The sequence below is a fragment of the Rhincodon typus genome, chromosome 23 (assembly GCF_021869965.1).
Source record: "Rhincodon typus isolate 14 chromosome 23, sRhiTyp1.1, whole genome shotgun sequence".
Taxonomy (NCBI): domain Eukaryota; kingdom Metazoa; phylum Chordata; class Chondrichthyes; order Orectolobiformes; family Rhincodontidae; genus Rhincodon; species Rhincodon typus.
In genome coordinates, this window is record NC_063354.1 from 27,844,311 (window position 1) to 27,860,792 (window position 16,482).

General features: G+C 40.1%; 1 protein-coding gene across 2 annotated transcripts in view; it reads left to right on the forward strand.

The window, feature by feature from the left end:
* Positions 1-6,517: 6,517 nt before the first annotated feature.
* usp43a (ubiquitin specific peptidase 43a) overlaps positions 6,518-16,482 on the forward strand; it is a 395,580-nt gene continuing 385,615 nt past the window's right edge. For both annotated transcript variants that reach the window (XM_048610938.1, XM_048610939.1), the window contains exons 1-2: positions 6,518-7,561; positions 13,294-13,431. In XM_048610938.1, coding sequence (XP_048466895.1) covers positions 6,944-7,561; positions 13,294-13,431 — 756 coding nt within the window. In that variant the 5' untranslated portion in view covers positions 6,518-6,943. The remainder of the gene's footprint in view (positions 7,562-13,293; positions 13,432-16,482) is intronic.

A 16,482-nucleotide genomic window follows, 5' to 3' on the forward strand; every position in this document is an offset into this window, starting at 1 on the left:
GAAACAGTAATATTTCTCCCATGAAATATTTTATTCCAAAGTTAAAACATCCATTAATCAGCCGATTAAAGACGCCGTAGCCTGGGTTCAAGGATAGAGTTGAATAAAATTCTTCAGTGGCTTGACCTGACCTCACCCTTCCATCCACCAAACACAACCCTGTGTCTATTGATTAACTAATGCAAAGGATCTTTGTTTCTCTTCTGGCACTTTTGTACTATGGGATAATGCAATAAAATTCAAAGTTAATTTAATTCTTTGACTGTTCCCAATTGTTAAATTTCTTTGAAAATGTTCCTGTACCAAATGGTTTTCAATGCACAACATTTGTGCAACTGTGCAGGATAAGGATATAAAAATGCAAGCAAAGCAGCAGGAGCAGACCATTCAGCCCCTCAAGCATGCTTTGCCATTCAATAAAATTATGGTTGATCTTCTGCCTCACTTTCACTATCCTGCCCATTCTCCATGCCTCTTGTTTCCCTGAGAGATTGAAATCTGTCTATCTCAGCTTCAGATACACTCAATGATGGAACAGAAAGTTCAAAAATCTGCAACTCGCCAAATGAAGATGTTCTGCCTCATCTAATTCCTAAATGATTGTGCCCCATGACCTGAGGGTATGTCCTTGTAATCTAGATTCCCCAGATATGTGAAACAACCTCTCAGTACCTACACTTCCAAATCTCTCAGAATTTTGTAAGCTTCAATATGATCACCTTTCATTGCACAATTTGCCTTACATCATGGGCCAGACCTTTCCTTTCAGAAACTAATCTAATGAACCTTCTCTGTGCTATCTCTAAGACAAATAGATATTCACGCAATGTATACTCCAGGTGTAGGCTTACCGAAATCCCATGCAACAATAGCAAGATTCCCATGTTCCTGTTCCCATTCGTCCCCTTTCAATAAAGGCCAATAACTTTTCTGTACTGATATTGATTACTTCCACACTGTTATGAGTCCTTTGCTTGCCCTCTGTTTCTAGTGTATAATTTACGTTTTTTATCCTGAAGGCAGACATAAGTTTTTTTAAAAGTCCCTGCTGTCTCATTGCCTATGATAATTTCTCTTATCTTTATACCTAGGGGAAACTTAATTTAGTTTAACTATTCTTCCCCATTAAACATATTTCTAAAAACTCTTAGACCTTTTTTCATATTCTTGGCTAGGTTACGCCTGTTCTATTTTTTCCCGATTTTATCAAATTTGTGTCATCTTTTGCTGTTTTCACAAACCTCAAACTTATTACTGCTCTTTGCTGCATTGTAAGCTTCTTCTTGTAAGCTATGGCTGTCCTTAACCTCTGCCAAGAATGTGCCATAAACAGTGAAGATCAAAGATTAGCTACCTTTCTTGATAGCTGTAAGAAGTTCCTGTTTCATTGCTGTACCTCGTGAGCAAGTCATGAAAGGAGCAAGTCACAAATGTTTTTATCTTCTCAAAGGCAAAGCTCTCATGCATTTTGACAGTTATTAAGCATAGGTGATTCCATTAGCTCAAATTCGAATGCAGGATGAAAGATGGCCATATTTCTAAGCATTTTCTACTTGAATAAATAACTGAAGCCCGATGCCCAGCATAATGTCCAAAACTCCATTTCAGTGAAGCTTGCAAGTGTGACATGATGTCGAAAATGCTGATTCTCATATGTGGGAGACCAATAGCTGATGCAGAGTTAAAAAGCAATGTCAGCTGTGTGTTGGCATGTTCCACTATGAGGATCAGTTGCTACAGTGGGTAACAGACACCAATAACAAAAGTAATAAGCTACAATAATAACCAATAGCTAACTTACGTGCAGGTCTTGTTGCAATATCTAGTTTTCACTGGTCATGAGAATTAGTGAAAACATAACTGTCCGAAATATTCTTGTGACAGGAATCCTATACATATTGTAGTACAAAGTGGTGAAGTCACTATAATGTGAGGGGTCAGAAATTATACTATTTGTCGTGATCAGCAGTAAAATGCAAATGCGTCTGGTCAATCCAAGTAGTTCAAGTGGATAGAAACATTATTGTTCCCTTTCTTTATCTTTCATTATCATCAACACTGCGGACCAATGCATTTGCATGAGATCACCAAAGTGACCTTGGCATATCAACATTTAATGCAGATAGTACATATAATCCAGGGTGAAGGAAATACTACCACTAGTACATGGTCATGAAAACCTATTCATCAATCTTTCTCAAGGTTTTAGAAACACACTGCTGTAACTGCCTCATAGCAGGTCCAAGGTGTATAGGGAATGACACAAATCCATCATACCATTCGAGAACAACTTGCATTTATGCTTTTTAATAAGGAAAAAAATGCTTAATGTAAGCATAGGCAAATTTTAACATTAATGCAGAATGAGAAATATTAGGGCCAGTGACTAAATCTTTTATTAGATTTTAAGGAAATTCATAAAGGAAAAAAACAGGTAGAGTCATTGAGATAGAGTTATACCTTTGGATCTATGTCATAACATTAAGCTGGGCTTCTATTGGCAGTGTTACAGCCAGGTGAGAAGCATTGTATTGGCATTACCCCTCCTTTGCAAAATATATATATTTTTAAAAAGAATATTTTTAACAACTCAGTGCAAAAGAAGCAAGGACAGGTTTTCATCTAAGTTTTCTCAAAGACCAGAGAATAGTACTTATTGTCTCTCACATTTGATCTTAATAAAAGGTTTAGAAATGCTTTAACTCAACTGGTGTGTTCTTGATTTCATGCACTCATACAAATCTACAAAGCCATACAGTGGGAGGATAATTAAGCAATTTCAAAAGTCTAAAATGTCAGTTATATAGCTTTGGCAGGTCCATGTCCTGGATGGTTTCCAACTGGGCTCAAGGGACTTCCTGAGACAGTTTAAAGATATTGCCAGGTGATTTCTATTTGGGATCTCTTGGAGCCCATTTTGGATTTTTGATGCTGTCCATTGGGTATACTAGTTAAACAGCATAAAGGGCTTGTTCTTACAGGATGGATGAGAGAGAGAGAGAGAGTCCCTTTCACAGACTTTCTTCTTTGGTTTTTCTTCTTCTTCTAGTTTAACTGGCCTGAAGCAAATTAGTTTCTTGAAACACAAAAGAGAGCTAAACAGGGTCGAGGCCCGAAATGTCAGCCTTCCTGCTCCTATGATGCTGCTTGGCCTGCTGTGTTCATCCAGCTCTGCACCTTGTTATTGCAGAGAGCTAAACATACTAGCTACCAAGTTGATTCCAGTTCCATAGTTTGGAGATAGTCAGATTGTGACTGGAAGAGTCCACTTTTCAGTCAGAATTGACTGTCCAAAGTGATTGTTTCTGACGGTGTGTTGGACACCCAGCTGAACGCAGCAGTGCTGGCTAGATAGTTTGTGCTGAAAACAAAAATTGCTGGAGATCACAGCGGATCAGGCAGCATCCATGGAGAGAAAGCAAGCTAATGTTTCGAGTCTAGTTGACAATTTATCAGAGATAACATGAAGTGTGAAGGGGACAGCATTTATGTTTGTGAATGGGTCAAGTGTTGGGGTCATTCACACTGCAAAATTGATTGCCTCTGATGGACAGTCTGACTCAATTTTAGTGGTTTTGCAATTTGTAGGTTTTAGTTATGCAAATGTTCAGTCTTTTCAGAAGCTTCAATTTTAAGTTATTTTTTCAAGAACTGCAGCTATTCGGCTTTTTTAAACCTCAGTCAGTGGTTTCAGTTCAATAATTAAATAAAATTATTTTTAGTATAAAGTATGGCTTTATATAGCTTGTCAGGTAGGCAAGATAATTGTGCCAATTGAAGTCATACGTCAGAGATTTTTTTTTCTTAGGAACATAGAATTTAGGAGCAGGATCAAGTCATTTGGACTTTTGAGCCCATTGTGTCTGTGCCAGTCAACAAAGATACAACTAAACTAGCTATTGGCCAATGTCCTGGAGATTGTGGCAACACAAGAGGACATCTAAATTCCCCTTAAATGTTATGAGAGTTCCTGACTCAACCACCCTTTCAGACAACGAGTTCTAGACTCCCACCATATCTGAAAATCGTTCAACAAGCTTCCGTATTGTAAACTGGTCGGTAAGGTTAGATCGCATGGGATCCAGTAGGAGCTAACTAATTGGAAACAAAATTTGCATGAAGGTAGGAAACAGAAAGTGGTGGTGAATCCTAGGGAGAGGCTGAATAGGCTGGGGCTTTTTCCCCTGGAGCTTTGGAGACTGAGGGGTCACCTTATAGAGGTTTATAAAATCATGAGGGGTATAGATAGGATGAATAACCAAGGTCTTTTTCCTAGGGTGGAGCAGTCCAAAGCTAGAGGGTATAGGTTTAAAGTGAGAGGGGAAAGATTTATAAAGGACATGAGCGGTGACTTTTTTTCACGCAGATGGCGGTACGAGTGTGGAATAAGCTGCCAGAGAAAGTGGTAGAGGCACAATTACAAGATCTTAAACGCATCTGGATGGGTATATAAATGGGAAGGGTTTAGAGGGATGTGGGCTAAATGCTGGCAAATGCGACTAGGTCAGATTGGGATGTCAGGCACAAATGAGTTTGATCGAAGGTTCTGTTTCCATGCTGTATGACTCTACGACTCTGCAAGTGAAAAAATTCTCCTCAACTCTCCTCTCAGACTTCTACCATTTACCTGAAATCTAAGTACCTCGTTATTGACATCTCTACTATTGGAACTGTACCTTCCAATACACTCTCTCTATGCTCCTCATAACACTATACTTCTCTATCGGGTCACCACTCCACATTTGCTGCTTCAAGGGACACGACCCCAATCTATCCAATCTTTCCTCATAACTCAGACCATCGAGCCCAGGCAGCATCCTGGTAAATCCCTCCGCACCCTCTCTAGTGCAATCACATCCTTCCTGTAATGTGGTGAGTAGAACTACACGTTATATTCCAGTTGTGACCCAAACAGCATTTTATACAGTTCCAGCATAACCTCCTAGCTCTTTTATTCAATGCATCAGCCAATAAAGGCAAGTACCCCATATGCCTTCTTAACCACCTAATCTACTTGCTAAGCTATCTTGAGGAATCTGTGGAGATCCACACCAAGGTCCGTCTGACCTTTAGTACTTTCCAGGATCTGGCCATTCATGGTGTTAGCCTTGCTAGCCTTCCTGAAGTGTACTTCCTCACATTTTTGAGTTGAATTCCATTTGGTCCTGCTCTGCTCACCTGAGCATATCTGTGGACACCCTCCTGCAGTTTATGGCAATTCTCCTCACTGTTTACCACCTTATCTCTTCAGTATTCAACAAAATTGAGCCAGATGAAACAGTCCTCATTGACAACAGCTTTGATTTGCTATATGGGTCATCACCTTATGAGGATGGGAGGATCCTGTTGACATTCTTTACATTCTTTAGGAAGCCACAGATTGAACATTCTCATTGAATTTTATTTTTTAAGGGAACATGTTTTTCTTGACCACTTTATATCATTTCTTTAAATATTTCTCTCTGGTTATTGACCAGCATACCTTTGCCCAATCCACTGTAGTTGGTTTTCCCCTCATACCTTGGTAACTGATTTCATTGACGTTTATGATTTTGTTTAGGACTGGAGTATGACACTGTCAAACTTAATATGGAATTCAATTACTTTGTGAACACTTTTTTCCCCGGACTGACAGTTGAGATTATTAATTACATCTCCCTGGTTACACACGTACTTTTAAATTCGTTGATTTTTTTTTCCCCTTTAAGATTGTTTTGTGGCTCTTTTGTGCCAGGAGCTTGTCGGCTGATCGGTTGAAAATAGACAGCCAGATCTAAGGGGACAAGTTCCTTCACAGTTTTGAGTGTCATTCTGCTGCAATTTGTTTTTAGCGTGTTTGACTACCGATGCACACTGTATATGCGTCTATGCCCGCGGTCAGCGCTACCATTTGACGATGGTGTGAATGAAACGTTTTAGCCAGTACACATATGGAACGGGGCTATTGCAATTGTGACCAGGGAACCTGTTAGATAGTTTAGCATGCATTCTTGGGCACTACTCCATCGTATACAACTCCTGAATTGGCGCCAGCGAGACTCCCCGCCGCTGAGGTAGATACGATGGGAACATTTAAAAAAAATAAATGTAGAATTCCGACGATCTATCTCAGCCAAACAGTGCAAGAGTTCTTTATTGCAACGCTGCGGATGATATTTACAGCGCGGCGGCTGGAGATTCACAAGTTACATTGTAGCAAAATATCATGGGCTCATTGAAATAGATTTTTTTTAACCTGTTCCCCATTCCCTTGCAAAGCATCGCAGCGATTAGAGCATTCACACTAAGATTACGAGCGTGAATCATATTTGTTTGGGGGAGGGGAAGGGAAGAACAAGCTGGTTAAAAAAATACAAGGAGCAGTGCAAATGTCCAGGCTCCCGCGTTCCGTGTAGTCAAATCCCCCAAGGAATGTTGCTCGGCACCATTGTGAGAGCAGTGAGAGAGAGAGAGAAAGGCGGAGAGACAGCCGAGGCCAAGCTTGTCTGCCTCTCCTCAGACCAGCAGCGAGCAGCATTTCCCGTGGAAAGGAGAAGGAGAAACAGCCCGGTGCTGAGCTGTAGGGCGGAGCAACACAGAGCACCTCCAGCAATCCAGCTCCGCTCCCATTCATAGCGACAGCGCACCGAGTGAGGGAGCACACCTTGTGTGTTTGTTTGGAGTGCAGGGGGGAGGGACTGGAACCACAGCGAGGAAGTGTGTGTGTGTGTTTTTGAAGGAGAGAGAAGCAGCTCCGGCTATCTGTGCAGGCGCTGTGTGAATGCAGAGTAACCCCCCACCACTCCCCTTTCCCTCCAGTGGCCGCCTTGTGTGTGTGTGTGTGGGGTGCTCTCCGTCCAGAATGGGATTCTCTGGGGCTTGCTGCAGCACTTGCTCCGGGAGGCAGGCAGCTGCCGCTCACTGATGGACCTTTGAGGGAGAGCGGCCGGCTAGCCCAGCAGGAATGGACAGTACAGCGCCGGCCAGGTCCACCCTGAAGGGCCACATGAACAAGGGCAAGCGGAGGAAGTCCTTCTCGGGCAAACTGTTCAGGAGGAGATCGCTCAGGTCGGTCGGCAGCTTCGTGCGGGGGGTCTTCAAAACTTTGATTACTTTGGCACCTTTCGGAGAGGCGAGCCCTGACGGAGATGGAGGAGGAGGAGGAAGAGAGCAACTGGAGGAGGAGGAGGACGATGGAGGTTTCAGGGTCGGGACTGTCACCCTGGCCACTTGCAGCGAGAACCGGGAGGAGGAGGAGGCTAGGGTTAAGAGCCTGAGCTTAGCCCGGCGGAGGGAGCGGCTGCCCGGGGACAAACCCCCTGGGGTGCTGGGCTTGAAGAACCATGGCAATACGTGCTTCATGAACGCAGTAGTGCAGTGCCTCAGCAACACCGAGCTGTTCGCCGAGTACCTGGGCTTGGAGCAGTACCGCTCCGAGCTGAAACAGCTCCGAGCCAATGGCACCCTCCGCAGCAAAGAGCCGCCGTCCCAGTGCAAGGCAGAAGTGACCGAGCAGCTCGCAGCGCTGGTCCGGGCTCTCTGGACTCTTGAGTACACCCCGCAGCTATCCGTGCAGTTCAAGGTACGAGCTCCTGTTCCACCCTCATCCCCAAGGCAACTTGCAAACTCACACGCAGTTAAAATAACTCTCAAACAAACACAGGGCAATCAGGAGCAAGTGAGTGTTTTGTTTCAATTTATGGCCATATGGCGCCAGCTAAAAGCAGGTTAAACGGCAGAGATTGAGTTTTGATGGAAACAGTTGAAACATAAGTTTGCAGGTTTGATTCCGAAGAAATATCAGGTGTCGCCTATTGCTTTCCTATGTTAAATATTGCTCAACCTGCTGTTTGTTTGCTGTTGGCCACTGGAAGTTTTGACTATCAGACAGAGATCAAAAAATAAATTTTAACCTACTTTTCCAATCAACCTGTTCGGTGGTGTTGTAACATATCACCTGGAGCAGACGGGACTTGAATTTAGGCCTCCCGGTCGAGGGGGTAGGGACACTACCATAACAGGGAGATTTTAATCTGTTTTTGTAAACTCTGAGCAACACTTGGCTGACTTTGAGGGCACTGTTTACTATCTGTTCTGACTCTCTAGCTAATGATGTTTGATTTTTTTGTTTAAATGCAATCTTCTGTTTCCTCTTCAAAAACGCCACTACCAACCAGGCCCAATGAATACTAATTTTCAAATCTAGTTATAGAGCGAGTGGTCCAGCTCATCCACACTGACCAAATTTCCCAAACTAAACTTGACCCACTTGTCTGCGTTTGGCCCATATCCCTCTAAACCTTGAACAAAACAGAAATTGCTGGAAAAGCTCAACAGGTCTGGCAGCATCTGTGGAGAGAAATCAGAGTTAACGTTTCTCGTGGAGTGACCTTTCCTCAACCCTCCCTCTAAGCCTTTCCTACTCATGTGCCTAAAGGGAAACAAAGGTAAAGACCAGTAGTACCCAGGACATAATGGGTTGCATCCTAAGATGTTAAAGGATGCAGCTACAAAGATAGTGAATGCACTGATAGTAATCTTCCAAGAATCCTTAGATTCTGGAAATATCGCAGAAGATTGGAAGACTGCCAGTGTAACACCCTTATTTAAAAAAAGGAAGAAGACAAAAAAATGGTAACTATAGGTCAGTTAGCTGAATCTAGCATTTTGCTAATGACAATCATAAAGGATGTAATAACAGAGCATTTAGCAACACAATATAATCAAGCAGAGTCAGCACGGCCTCATGAAGAGGAAATTATTACCTGAAAACCTTACTACAGTTCTTTGAGGAGGTAGCAAGCAGGGAAGCCAGTAGTGTGTCATAAGTGGACTTCCAAAAAAGGCATACGATAAGGTAGCATGAAATAGGATCAAGGGGTTGTATTCACAATAGCAACCCTTAACCATTGTTGCCACAGTTGCCCACAGCACACATTAGTGACCTGGATGGTGGAAGTCAATATACTATCATCAAGTTTGCAGCAAAAATATGTGGGAGGGCAAGTGATGAGGATGGCACAGGGAGCCTACACAGCAATATAAGCAGGTTAAGTGATTGAATAACAACTTGGCAGATGGGCAGCACAGTGGCTCAGTGGTTAGCACTGCTGCCTCACAATGCCAGGGCCCTGGGTTTGATTCCACCCTTGGGTGACTGTCTGTTTGGAGTTAGCATATTCTCCCTATGTCAGTGTGTGTTCCCTCTGGTTTCCTCCCACAGTCCAAAGATGTGCAGGTTAGGTGATTGGCCATGCTAAATTGCCCATAGTGCTCAGGGATGTGTAAATTAGGTGGATTAGTCGTGGGAAATGCAGAATTGTGGGGAATAAGGTTGGGGGAATGGGTCAGGGTCGGATGCTCGTTGGAGGTTTGGTGTGGACTCTGTGCCAAATGACCTGCTTCTACAATGTAGGAATTGTCTGAATACAATGTGGAAAAATTTGAGGCTATGCACTTTGGCAGGAAATATTGAGCAGAATATTATTTAAATGGGGAAAGACTACAGAGAGCAGCAGCACAAAGGGATTCGGGTAAATGAATCACAAAAAAGTTAGCGTCCAAGTCCAGCAGGTAATAGGGAAGGCGAATGGAATGCTGGCCATTAGTTCAAAGTGAACAGAGAATAAAAATAGGGAGGTTTTGCTAAAACTATACAAGGCACTGGCCAGATCACAGCTGGAATACCGTGAATGTCCTTGGTCCCGTATCTAAGGGAAGATATACTAGCATTGGAAGCAGTCCAGAGAAGAGATGAGGAGAAATTTTCTTATTTCAAAGGACAGTGAATCTGCAGAATTCTCTGCTTTGCCTTTTTACAAATTCAAGTTTCCACTAATGATACCTTTGTTTATGGAAGTTATTTTTTCTAAGTTGCCTCATTGAAAACAATGCTGCATGTTTGAAGCAAGACACCAATTTTGCCACTTTTAAAGTCATGAACTGAACTGCTGCTGTCTTAACCTACAAAATAGACATAGAGAATTAAGAGGAGCAGTGAAATGATTTGTGGGAAAACGTTTACTGTAAAGACATTGAGACTGAGAATTAATAGAGTCCTGAGATTTGCTTAAAGTGGGTCATTGATTGCTTCCTGTAGTTGTGTGTCAATTCTCTCTCTCTCTGACTGTCACAGATCTCTGTGGAGTTGTTATACTGTTCGTACTTAGTTTCAGAGCAGTCTCTGTCCCCAGTGACATCATGTAAATTCTTACAGCTCTGTCACCAGCTTCTGGTTAAACTTTAGTAATCGGAGAGTGCCGACGTCTACTAGCATTAAGAATCAAACTTAACGGACTCCACTGAAACTTGTGAACCTATTTTTTTGGACTGGCTATAATTACTTTGCAATAAGCGTGAAACTGCATCATTGCAGTCTAGCACCTTGTGGCTAAGTTGAATTGTACACACACTGCATTCTGAAACTTAATCAGTGTTAATTTCTGTTGCATTCACTGTAAGACATTTACTTCCTGCTCTTTTTTAATTAACTGGATGGCAGTTTCCTGTTTCAAGAAAATTTATAGACCTACTTCATAGAATTATTTTGTTTATAAAACAATCTGATCCAAAGCTGAGTAGTGTTTTAAGGACAACAAGTTTGTTTGTTAGAGCTGCTTTGATTTTTCTGATCTGAAATATGCAATTATTTATGTGATTAGCCATTCCCAACTGTAAATATCATGTGCCTGAAATAACTCAACAGAGGCCGGTATCCCGTCACCAAGCCACTCTTTATTTAGTGTTGACACAGTGTGGAGCTATAGCAGTTCAGGCAGCATCAGAGGAGCAGGAAAGTCGATGTTTCGGGTCGAGACCCTTCATCAGGACTTTGTGTCCTTTGTGAGTCCTGATGAAGGGTCCCGAACTGAAACGTCGACTCTCCTGCTCCTCTGATGCTGCCTGACCTGCTGTGCTCCTCCAGTTTCACACTGTAGCAACCCTGACATCCAGCATCTGCAGTTCTTGCTATCTCCCACCCTTTATTTACATGTACACAGTACTTGACCCTGGTCCAGCTTCCTCAGAGCCAGCTCTGACTGTGGCCAGCCAGCTGGGAGTCAGTCCCCTGAACTGAAGAGATTCTAAATCTCCTGTTTATTTAATTTTTTTAACTTCACCCTGCTGCTACACAGCAGTAGTGCTTATTTTTCCCCACAGCAGCCATGTGTGTGTTGTGCAGGGACCCAGTGAAAACACCATTTGTGTCAATAATTTTGTCAATATTCTACCAGCAGGAAAAACACCCATGTGGCCAGGGAACCAGTAACAAGCAATAGGGGTAATGCTTATGGGGAAAAAAGTGAAGGGGGATGGTAGGAATTAAATCTGAAAGGCTTGTCTTTATATCTGTCAACCAGGGCTCCCTGATTGGACTGGGTTAATTGCCCCAAACAGGGAACTCATATTCTATGAGGTCCACCTGATTGAATACATTACAATCACTATAATGCCTTTTGCTTTTAACTTCTCCCAAAGCTTTTAACATTGAAGATTGATTTGATGGCCTCTTAGGTCCATTAGAGTGAAGAATTTGAAAGGGGCAATACTGTCTTCCTTATAAAGTGCCTTTACCAGCCTGCAGGTATATAGCCTTTCACATTAAAACATCTGGAATCGATTCTCAAATACTTTGTAAGCTCGATGATTAATATAGAGATATTTATGGGTGTGATTTTAACTCCCTCAAACTCCATTCACATGCACAAAGTTAAAATCAGATTCTTTGCATCATGAGCATCTACATCCACCAAACAATTAATTTATCAATATTTCATTAACTAATAAAAATTGATGAAACAAAACAGAAAATGCTAGTAGCACTCAGCATGAATTTTGTTTCCATGTTTTCTTTTGCCTAACACTTTCATCACATTTCTCATTCAACTACTTCTCTCCTCCAACCTATAATACAACTCTGTCTTGTTATTATTTGCCCTCTTTTCCAATATACCTTCTTTATTTAAAAGCTGTTCATCTCCAGCATCTTCCAGTTTTTAAGAAATGCCAGACCTCTTTCTCCATCTGCTGATGCTGCCTGATCTATGTAACTGTCTCCAGCACTTCCTATTTATTTCAGATTTTCAGTATCCATAGAACTTTGTTTGAAAGGGGAATATTGGCTGGCACACTTTATTTTTCTCTGCTCAGTGCCATGGTATCTTTCATGTTTATTTGTATGATCAGAGCATGCTAATTGGCACCATTTGTTTAAAATGTCATCTGACAATTAGATATTCCTAATAGAACTGCACATTGATATTACTGCCAGTATGTATTTGAGCTAAACAAATTCCACAAACAGACGAGTAGAATCTAGTGCATTTTAGGTCTATCAGCAACTGATTTTCAGTAATAACACTACTCCCAATTGCACAGACTTGCATATGTCAATTACGTTTTGCTCATCAAAAAGCACCTGGCCATAGAAGCTGCCAGATTTTATTTCCGTCACTGCATTTGTTCATTTAAAAATGGAATTATTGAGGCCAATCTTTATGCCAAATATTAAGGGAGTTTGAGTTTGATTATGGGTATAGTATTTGAGGAGTTTATGTGCTTCCTTCATTTGAACTCGAGTGATATCCAAAAAGACCCATTACAGAGAAATAATTAAGAACCAAAAACCCTGTAAAGAATTCATTATGATTATCTAAAATTTATTTTATAACATTATGAACCATGTACATTTCATTAGTATTGATACATTCACAATGAATTTGAGTCAGTAACATCTGCAGGATTATAACTTTGGCACTGAACTGTTTGGTCTTAGATCTGTGAGAAACTAGGGTCGATTTTTACACAAGGTATATGAAGTATTGTGGCTTAATAGGCCAAAATCAGCTGGTAGACTTTTTTACATGAGAATTTATGGTATTGAACTACAGAGGCCGTGAATATAAAGAGCTACGTATTTAAATGTACTTGATGTCTTTAATACAGAAATAATGGGGTTATAACTGATGTTTCTACGTGGTCAGTGGCAACAGTGGAGTGAGAACAACCACCAACCCTTGTATAGAGCTCAGCAAAGTGCATTTGTTCTAACATCGTTTTTGGTTTTAAAAATAAGCAAATGAACTGATGAGGGATATTCCTCTTCATCAACACTCCTACATTTTCAAAGCTTCCTGTTTTTATTCCACGCATCTAGCATTTACTGTTTCAGTTTTGTCTCCATTGGGTAATGGTGTTTCCAGGATAATTATTAGTTTTTGCTGCACTTGTAATTTCTGGACTGTTGACTAACTCAAAAGGTTTTAACTATAATGACTTGTATTAATAAACAAATGCTTCTTTGTTTTATTTTAGAACATAGTAGCAAAGTATGGGTCCCAGTTTCGTGGGAATTCTCAGCACGATGCACTTGAGTTCCTTCTATGGTTACTGAATAGAGTGCATGAAGACCTCAATTGTTCACCCAACAAAAAATCAAAACCTTCCATTAAGGTGAGTTAACACCACTCTCTTTGTTGATTTATTGCCCAGATCTCCTCTTACAAGCTACACAGAGTGTCTTGCTTGCAAGGACACAATAGACAATGGTAACTATAGGAATGAGAATAGTCTGACTGAATTATTTATTCCTCCTAATAAAATCAACTTGCATTAAAAATGTTCTAATGAGATGTTCTGGATGTGTCATTCATTTGCAACATTTATATTCATTAAGATTAAATTTTTTAAACAATGTAAAACTTTAAATAATTTGCTGTTTGCTGATTCTTGATAATTCCAGGGACATAATTAACTTATTCAAAATCTTGTGAATTAACTTTACATCAGTTAGATGAGTGTATTGCATTTATCGTCATTGGTGAAATTTGTATTGACTATTAATGATCATTTGTTTTGTGTGAAGGGATGGACTCACTCTTTACATGACTTTTGTTAGACCCAACAATTAGTATTGTAGCATCACATAGCTACTTTTTAATGTACTTTTCTATTATTTTATAGAGTGTAGCCATAAACATTGTTTACCAACAATTAAAACTGTTAATGACAAAGAATATTTCATTTGAAATACCCCATTTAAAGAAAAAGCATTTGATTAATGGATCTAAAATTTCTCTTGAATATTCTGATATATTCTTGAAATAACGGATATTCAAATCTCTTACTGGTGTCATAGGTGGAAATTGAGTATTCCATTCATAATTTTCCACAACTATAACATTCATTGAGCTGGTGAATTATTATTGATATATAACAAACAACAAGGTAACATTGAGCCCATTGTAGTGGCTCAGTTCATGTAACCATGATGTAATGTTCTGAAAAACCTACCATTTTAGGTAGTTAACTCTTTTGAGTGAAAATCCCAGTTTAGTAATGAAACAGAAGTGTGAACAAACCCAAATACTCTCTCAAAATTTTCAAGACTTCTATATGGAGATTAAAACAGGAGAAGATGCTCTTTAGTGTTGGTGTTTCATAAAATAAAAGCCTTTTGTTCCCAAGAAAATTGGATATGCACACATGATTGAGATCAAAAATTTTATGTTTATATTGTGTTTGTTTATTAGAATATGTTGGTGGCTAAGTTCTAGCCTATGATGGTACTTCATTTCTTTATAAGTATTTGAGCAAATTTGTTGAATATCTGTTGATTATGCTGATTGTTCTTAATGTCTCAAAGTCAGGGACTGAGAAAATGTGGTTATTGTATTTCATGACATAGGAAAACAGCAGGAAATGACAGATTTATAGTTCCCAGTGGAGAAGTTTTTCATGATCTCTATCTTTGATGAGTTAGACAGGTGTGACATTATGATGTATTTGAATCCCGTAGGTACATTCAGTGAGTATTAATGAGATCTCCTTCTCCATCTGCACATCACACTTACGTTTAGCTTTTTATTGATCTTTTTTAAAAATAATTTTAAGCAACAAATTTACATCTTTTGGTAGTCTAGTGTGTTTCAAGGTACCCTTATTGTATTAGAGTCCTGTTTTTGTTCACAGCTTAGTTTCTGAAATATTTTCACAGTTTATATTCGCACTTTTGCAGTTACTAATTGTATAGCCTTCTGTTTCGGTTCGGTATATGTTTTCCATAATAGGAATGTTTTGGTGGCCAGTTTTTGAAAATCACGAAGCAAGACATAAAACATAGCAGCTGTTTAGTGTCAAATACATGAAATGTACATTTGCGTGCTCTGTACCCAATCACTGTTTCTTAGTTCCAGCTGACAACGTACCTTTTATCACAATTTTTGGTCCATCCAACTTTTGGGACACATGAATTTCATATTCATTTATACTAATTTTATACTTAAGATTTTATTCTAGGTTTTGAAAAAAACACACGGTTTGAAATAACTCCATGGAGACCTGTATCCTGTCACTAAGGCACCCTTTATTTACACATGCATAGTACTTGTCACTGGTCCGGCTTCATCAGAGCTAGCTCTCCGAGCGAACAGGGTGTCTGACATTCCAGCTTATATCTGTCAGCCAGGGCTCCCTGACTGGACCAGATTAACAGCCTCAATTAGGGAACTCCTATTCTATGAGGGCCACCTGGCTGGCCTCATTACAATCACTACAGTTTGAACATGGTGAAGAGGAACATTGCACTATCCAATCATCTGCTCCTTGATTAGTTGCTATTCTAGTAATTCTTGTAATTATTCTGTGACAATTTTCAAATTATTTGGTTGGGTAACAGTTCTCAGAACTATAAACAAATTGGCTCATATGATTTGAGAATAAGATTTATCAAATCACATATTTGACTCCTTTATCCTTTGGTGAAAGACTGTTTGTTTATTTATGTGAAGTACAATCTTGCATGATTTAATAGCAACATTTGTCTTTCTGCCAGTTTCAGGATTTTGTTTTTAGAAAAGCCATAAGGTGGCAATTGTAAACTTATTGTCTATAGTATTAGTTCTCAATTTCCAGAATGTGAGAGTGTGGAGATGCTTGAGTCATTGAATGGAGAATTAAATTTTATATGGGCAAATGTGCACAATGGATTTGAAAATGGGAAGCACATGTATTCCATGAATGTTGTTGAATTGAATGATAATAAATTCGACCTATGCTCAACATATCCACCCAATGCAAACCAGCAAGCACCTAAACCAATAAAATCTTGAACAAAAGCCAGAACAGAGGGACTAAATTGTGATGGAGCTGTATGGTAGTCTATTCAGACCACACTTTGAGGAATTCTGGTTACCAAGATGGAAGGAAGATGTTCACGCACTATGGGTTTGCTTTGCACTGCCTCCAAGGCTGATTCCTATCTGTTTGAGGAAAGACTGGAGAAAGCTAGGTTTTAGAAACTTGAAAGAAGGCAGCTGAGACTTGACCTTGTATAAAGATATAAGATTGTAAACTGTATACACAAGATAATCACGGAAGTTCACCTTCTGAGAACCAAAATGAAATTTGTTTGAAGTATGAGGTTAAGGTCCGGTGACTTAATAGGAAACCATGTTACATTCACAGTCTAGACTACGATTAAAAGTCCTCCCATTTTCTTTTCTT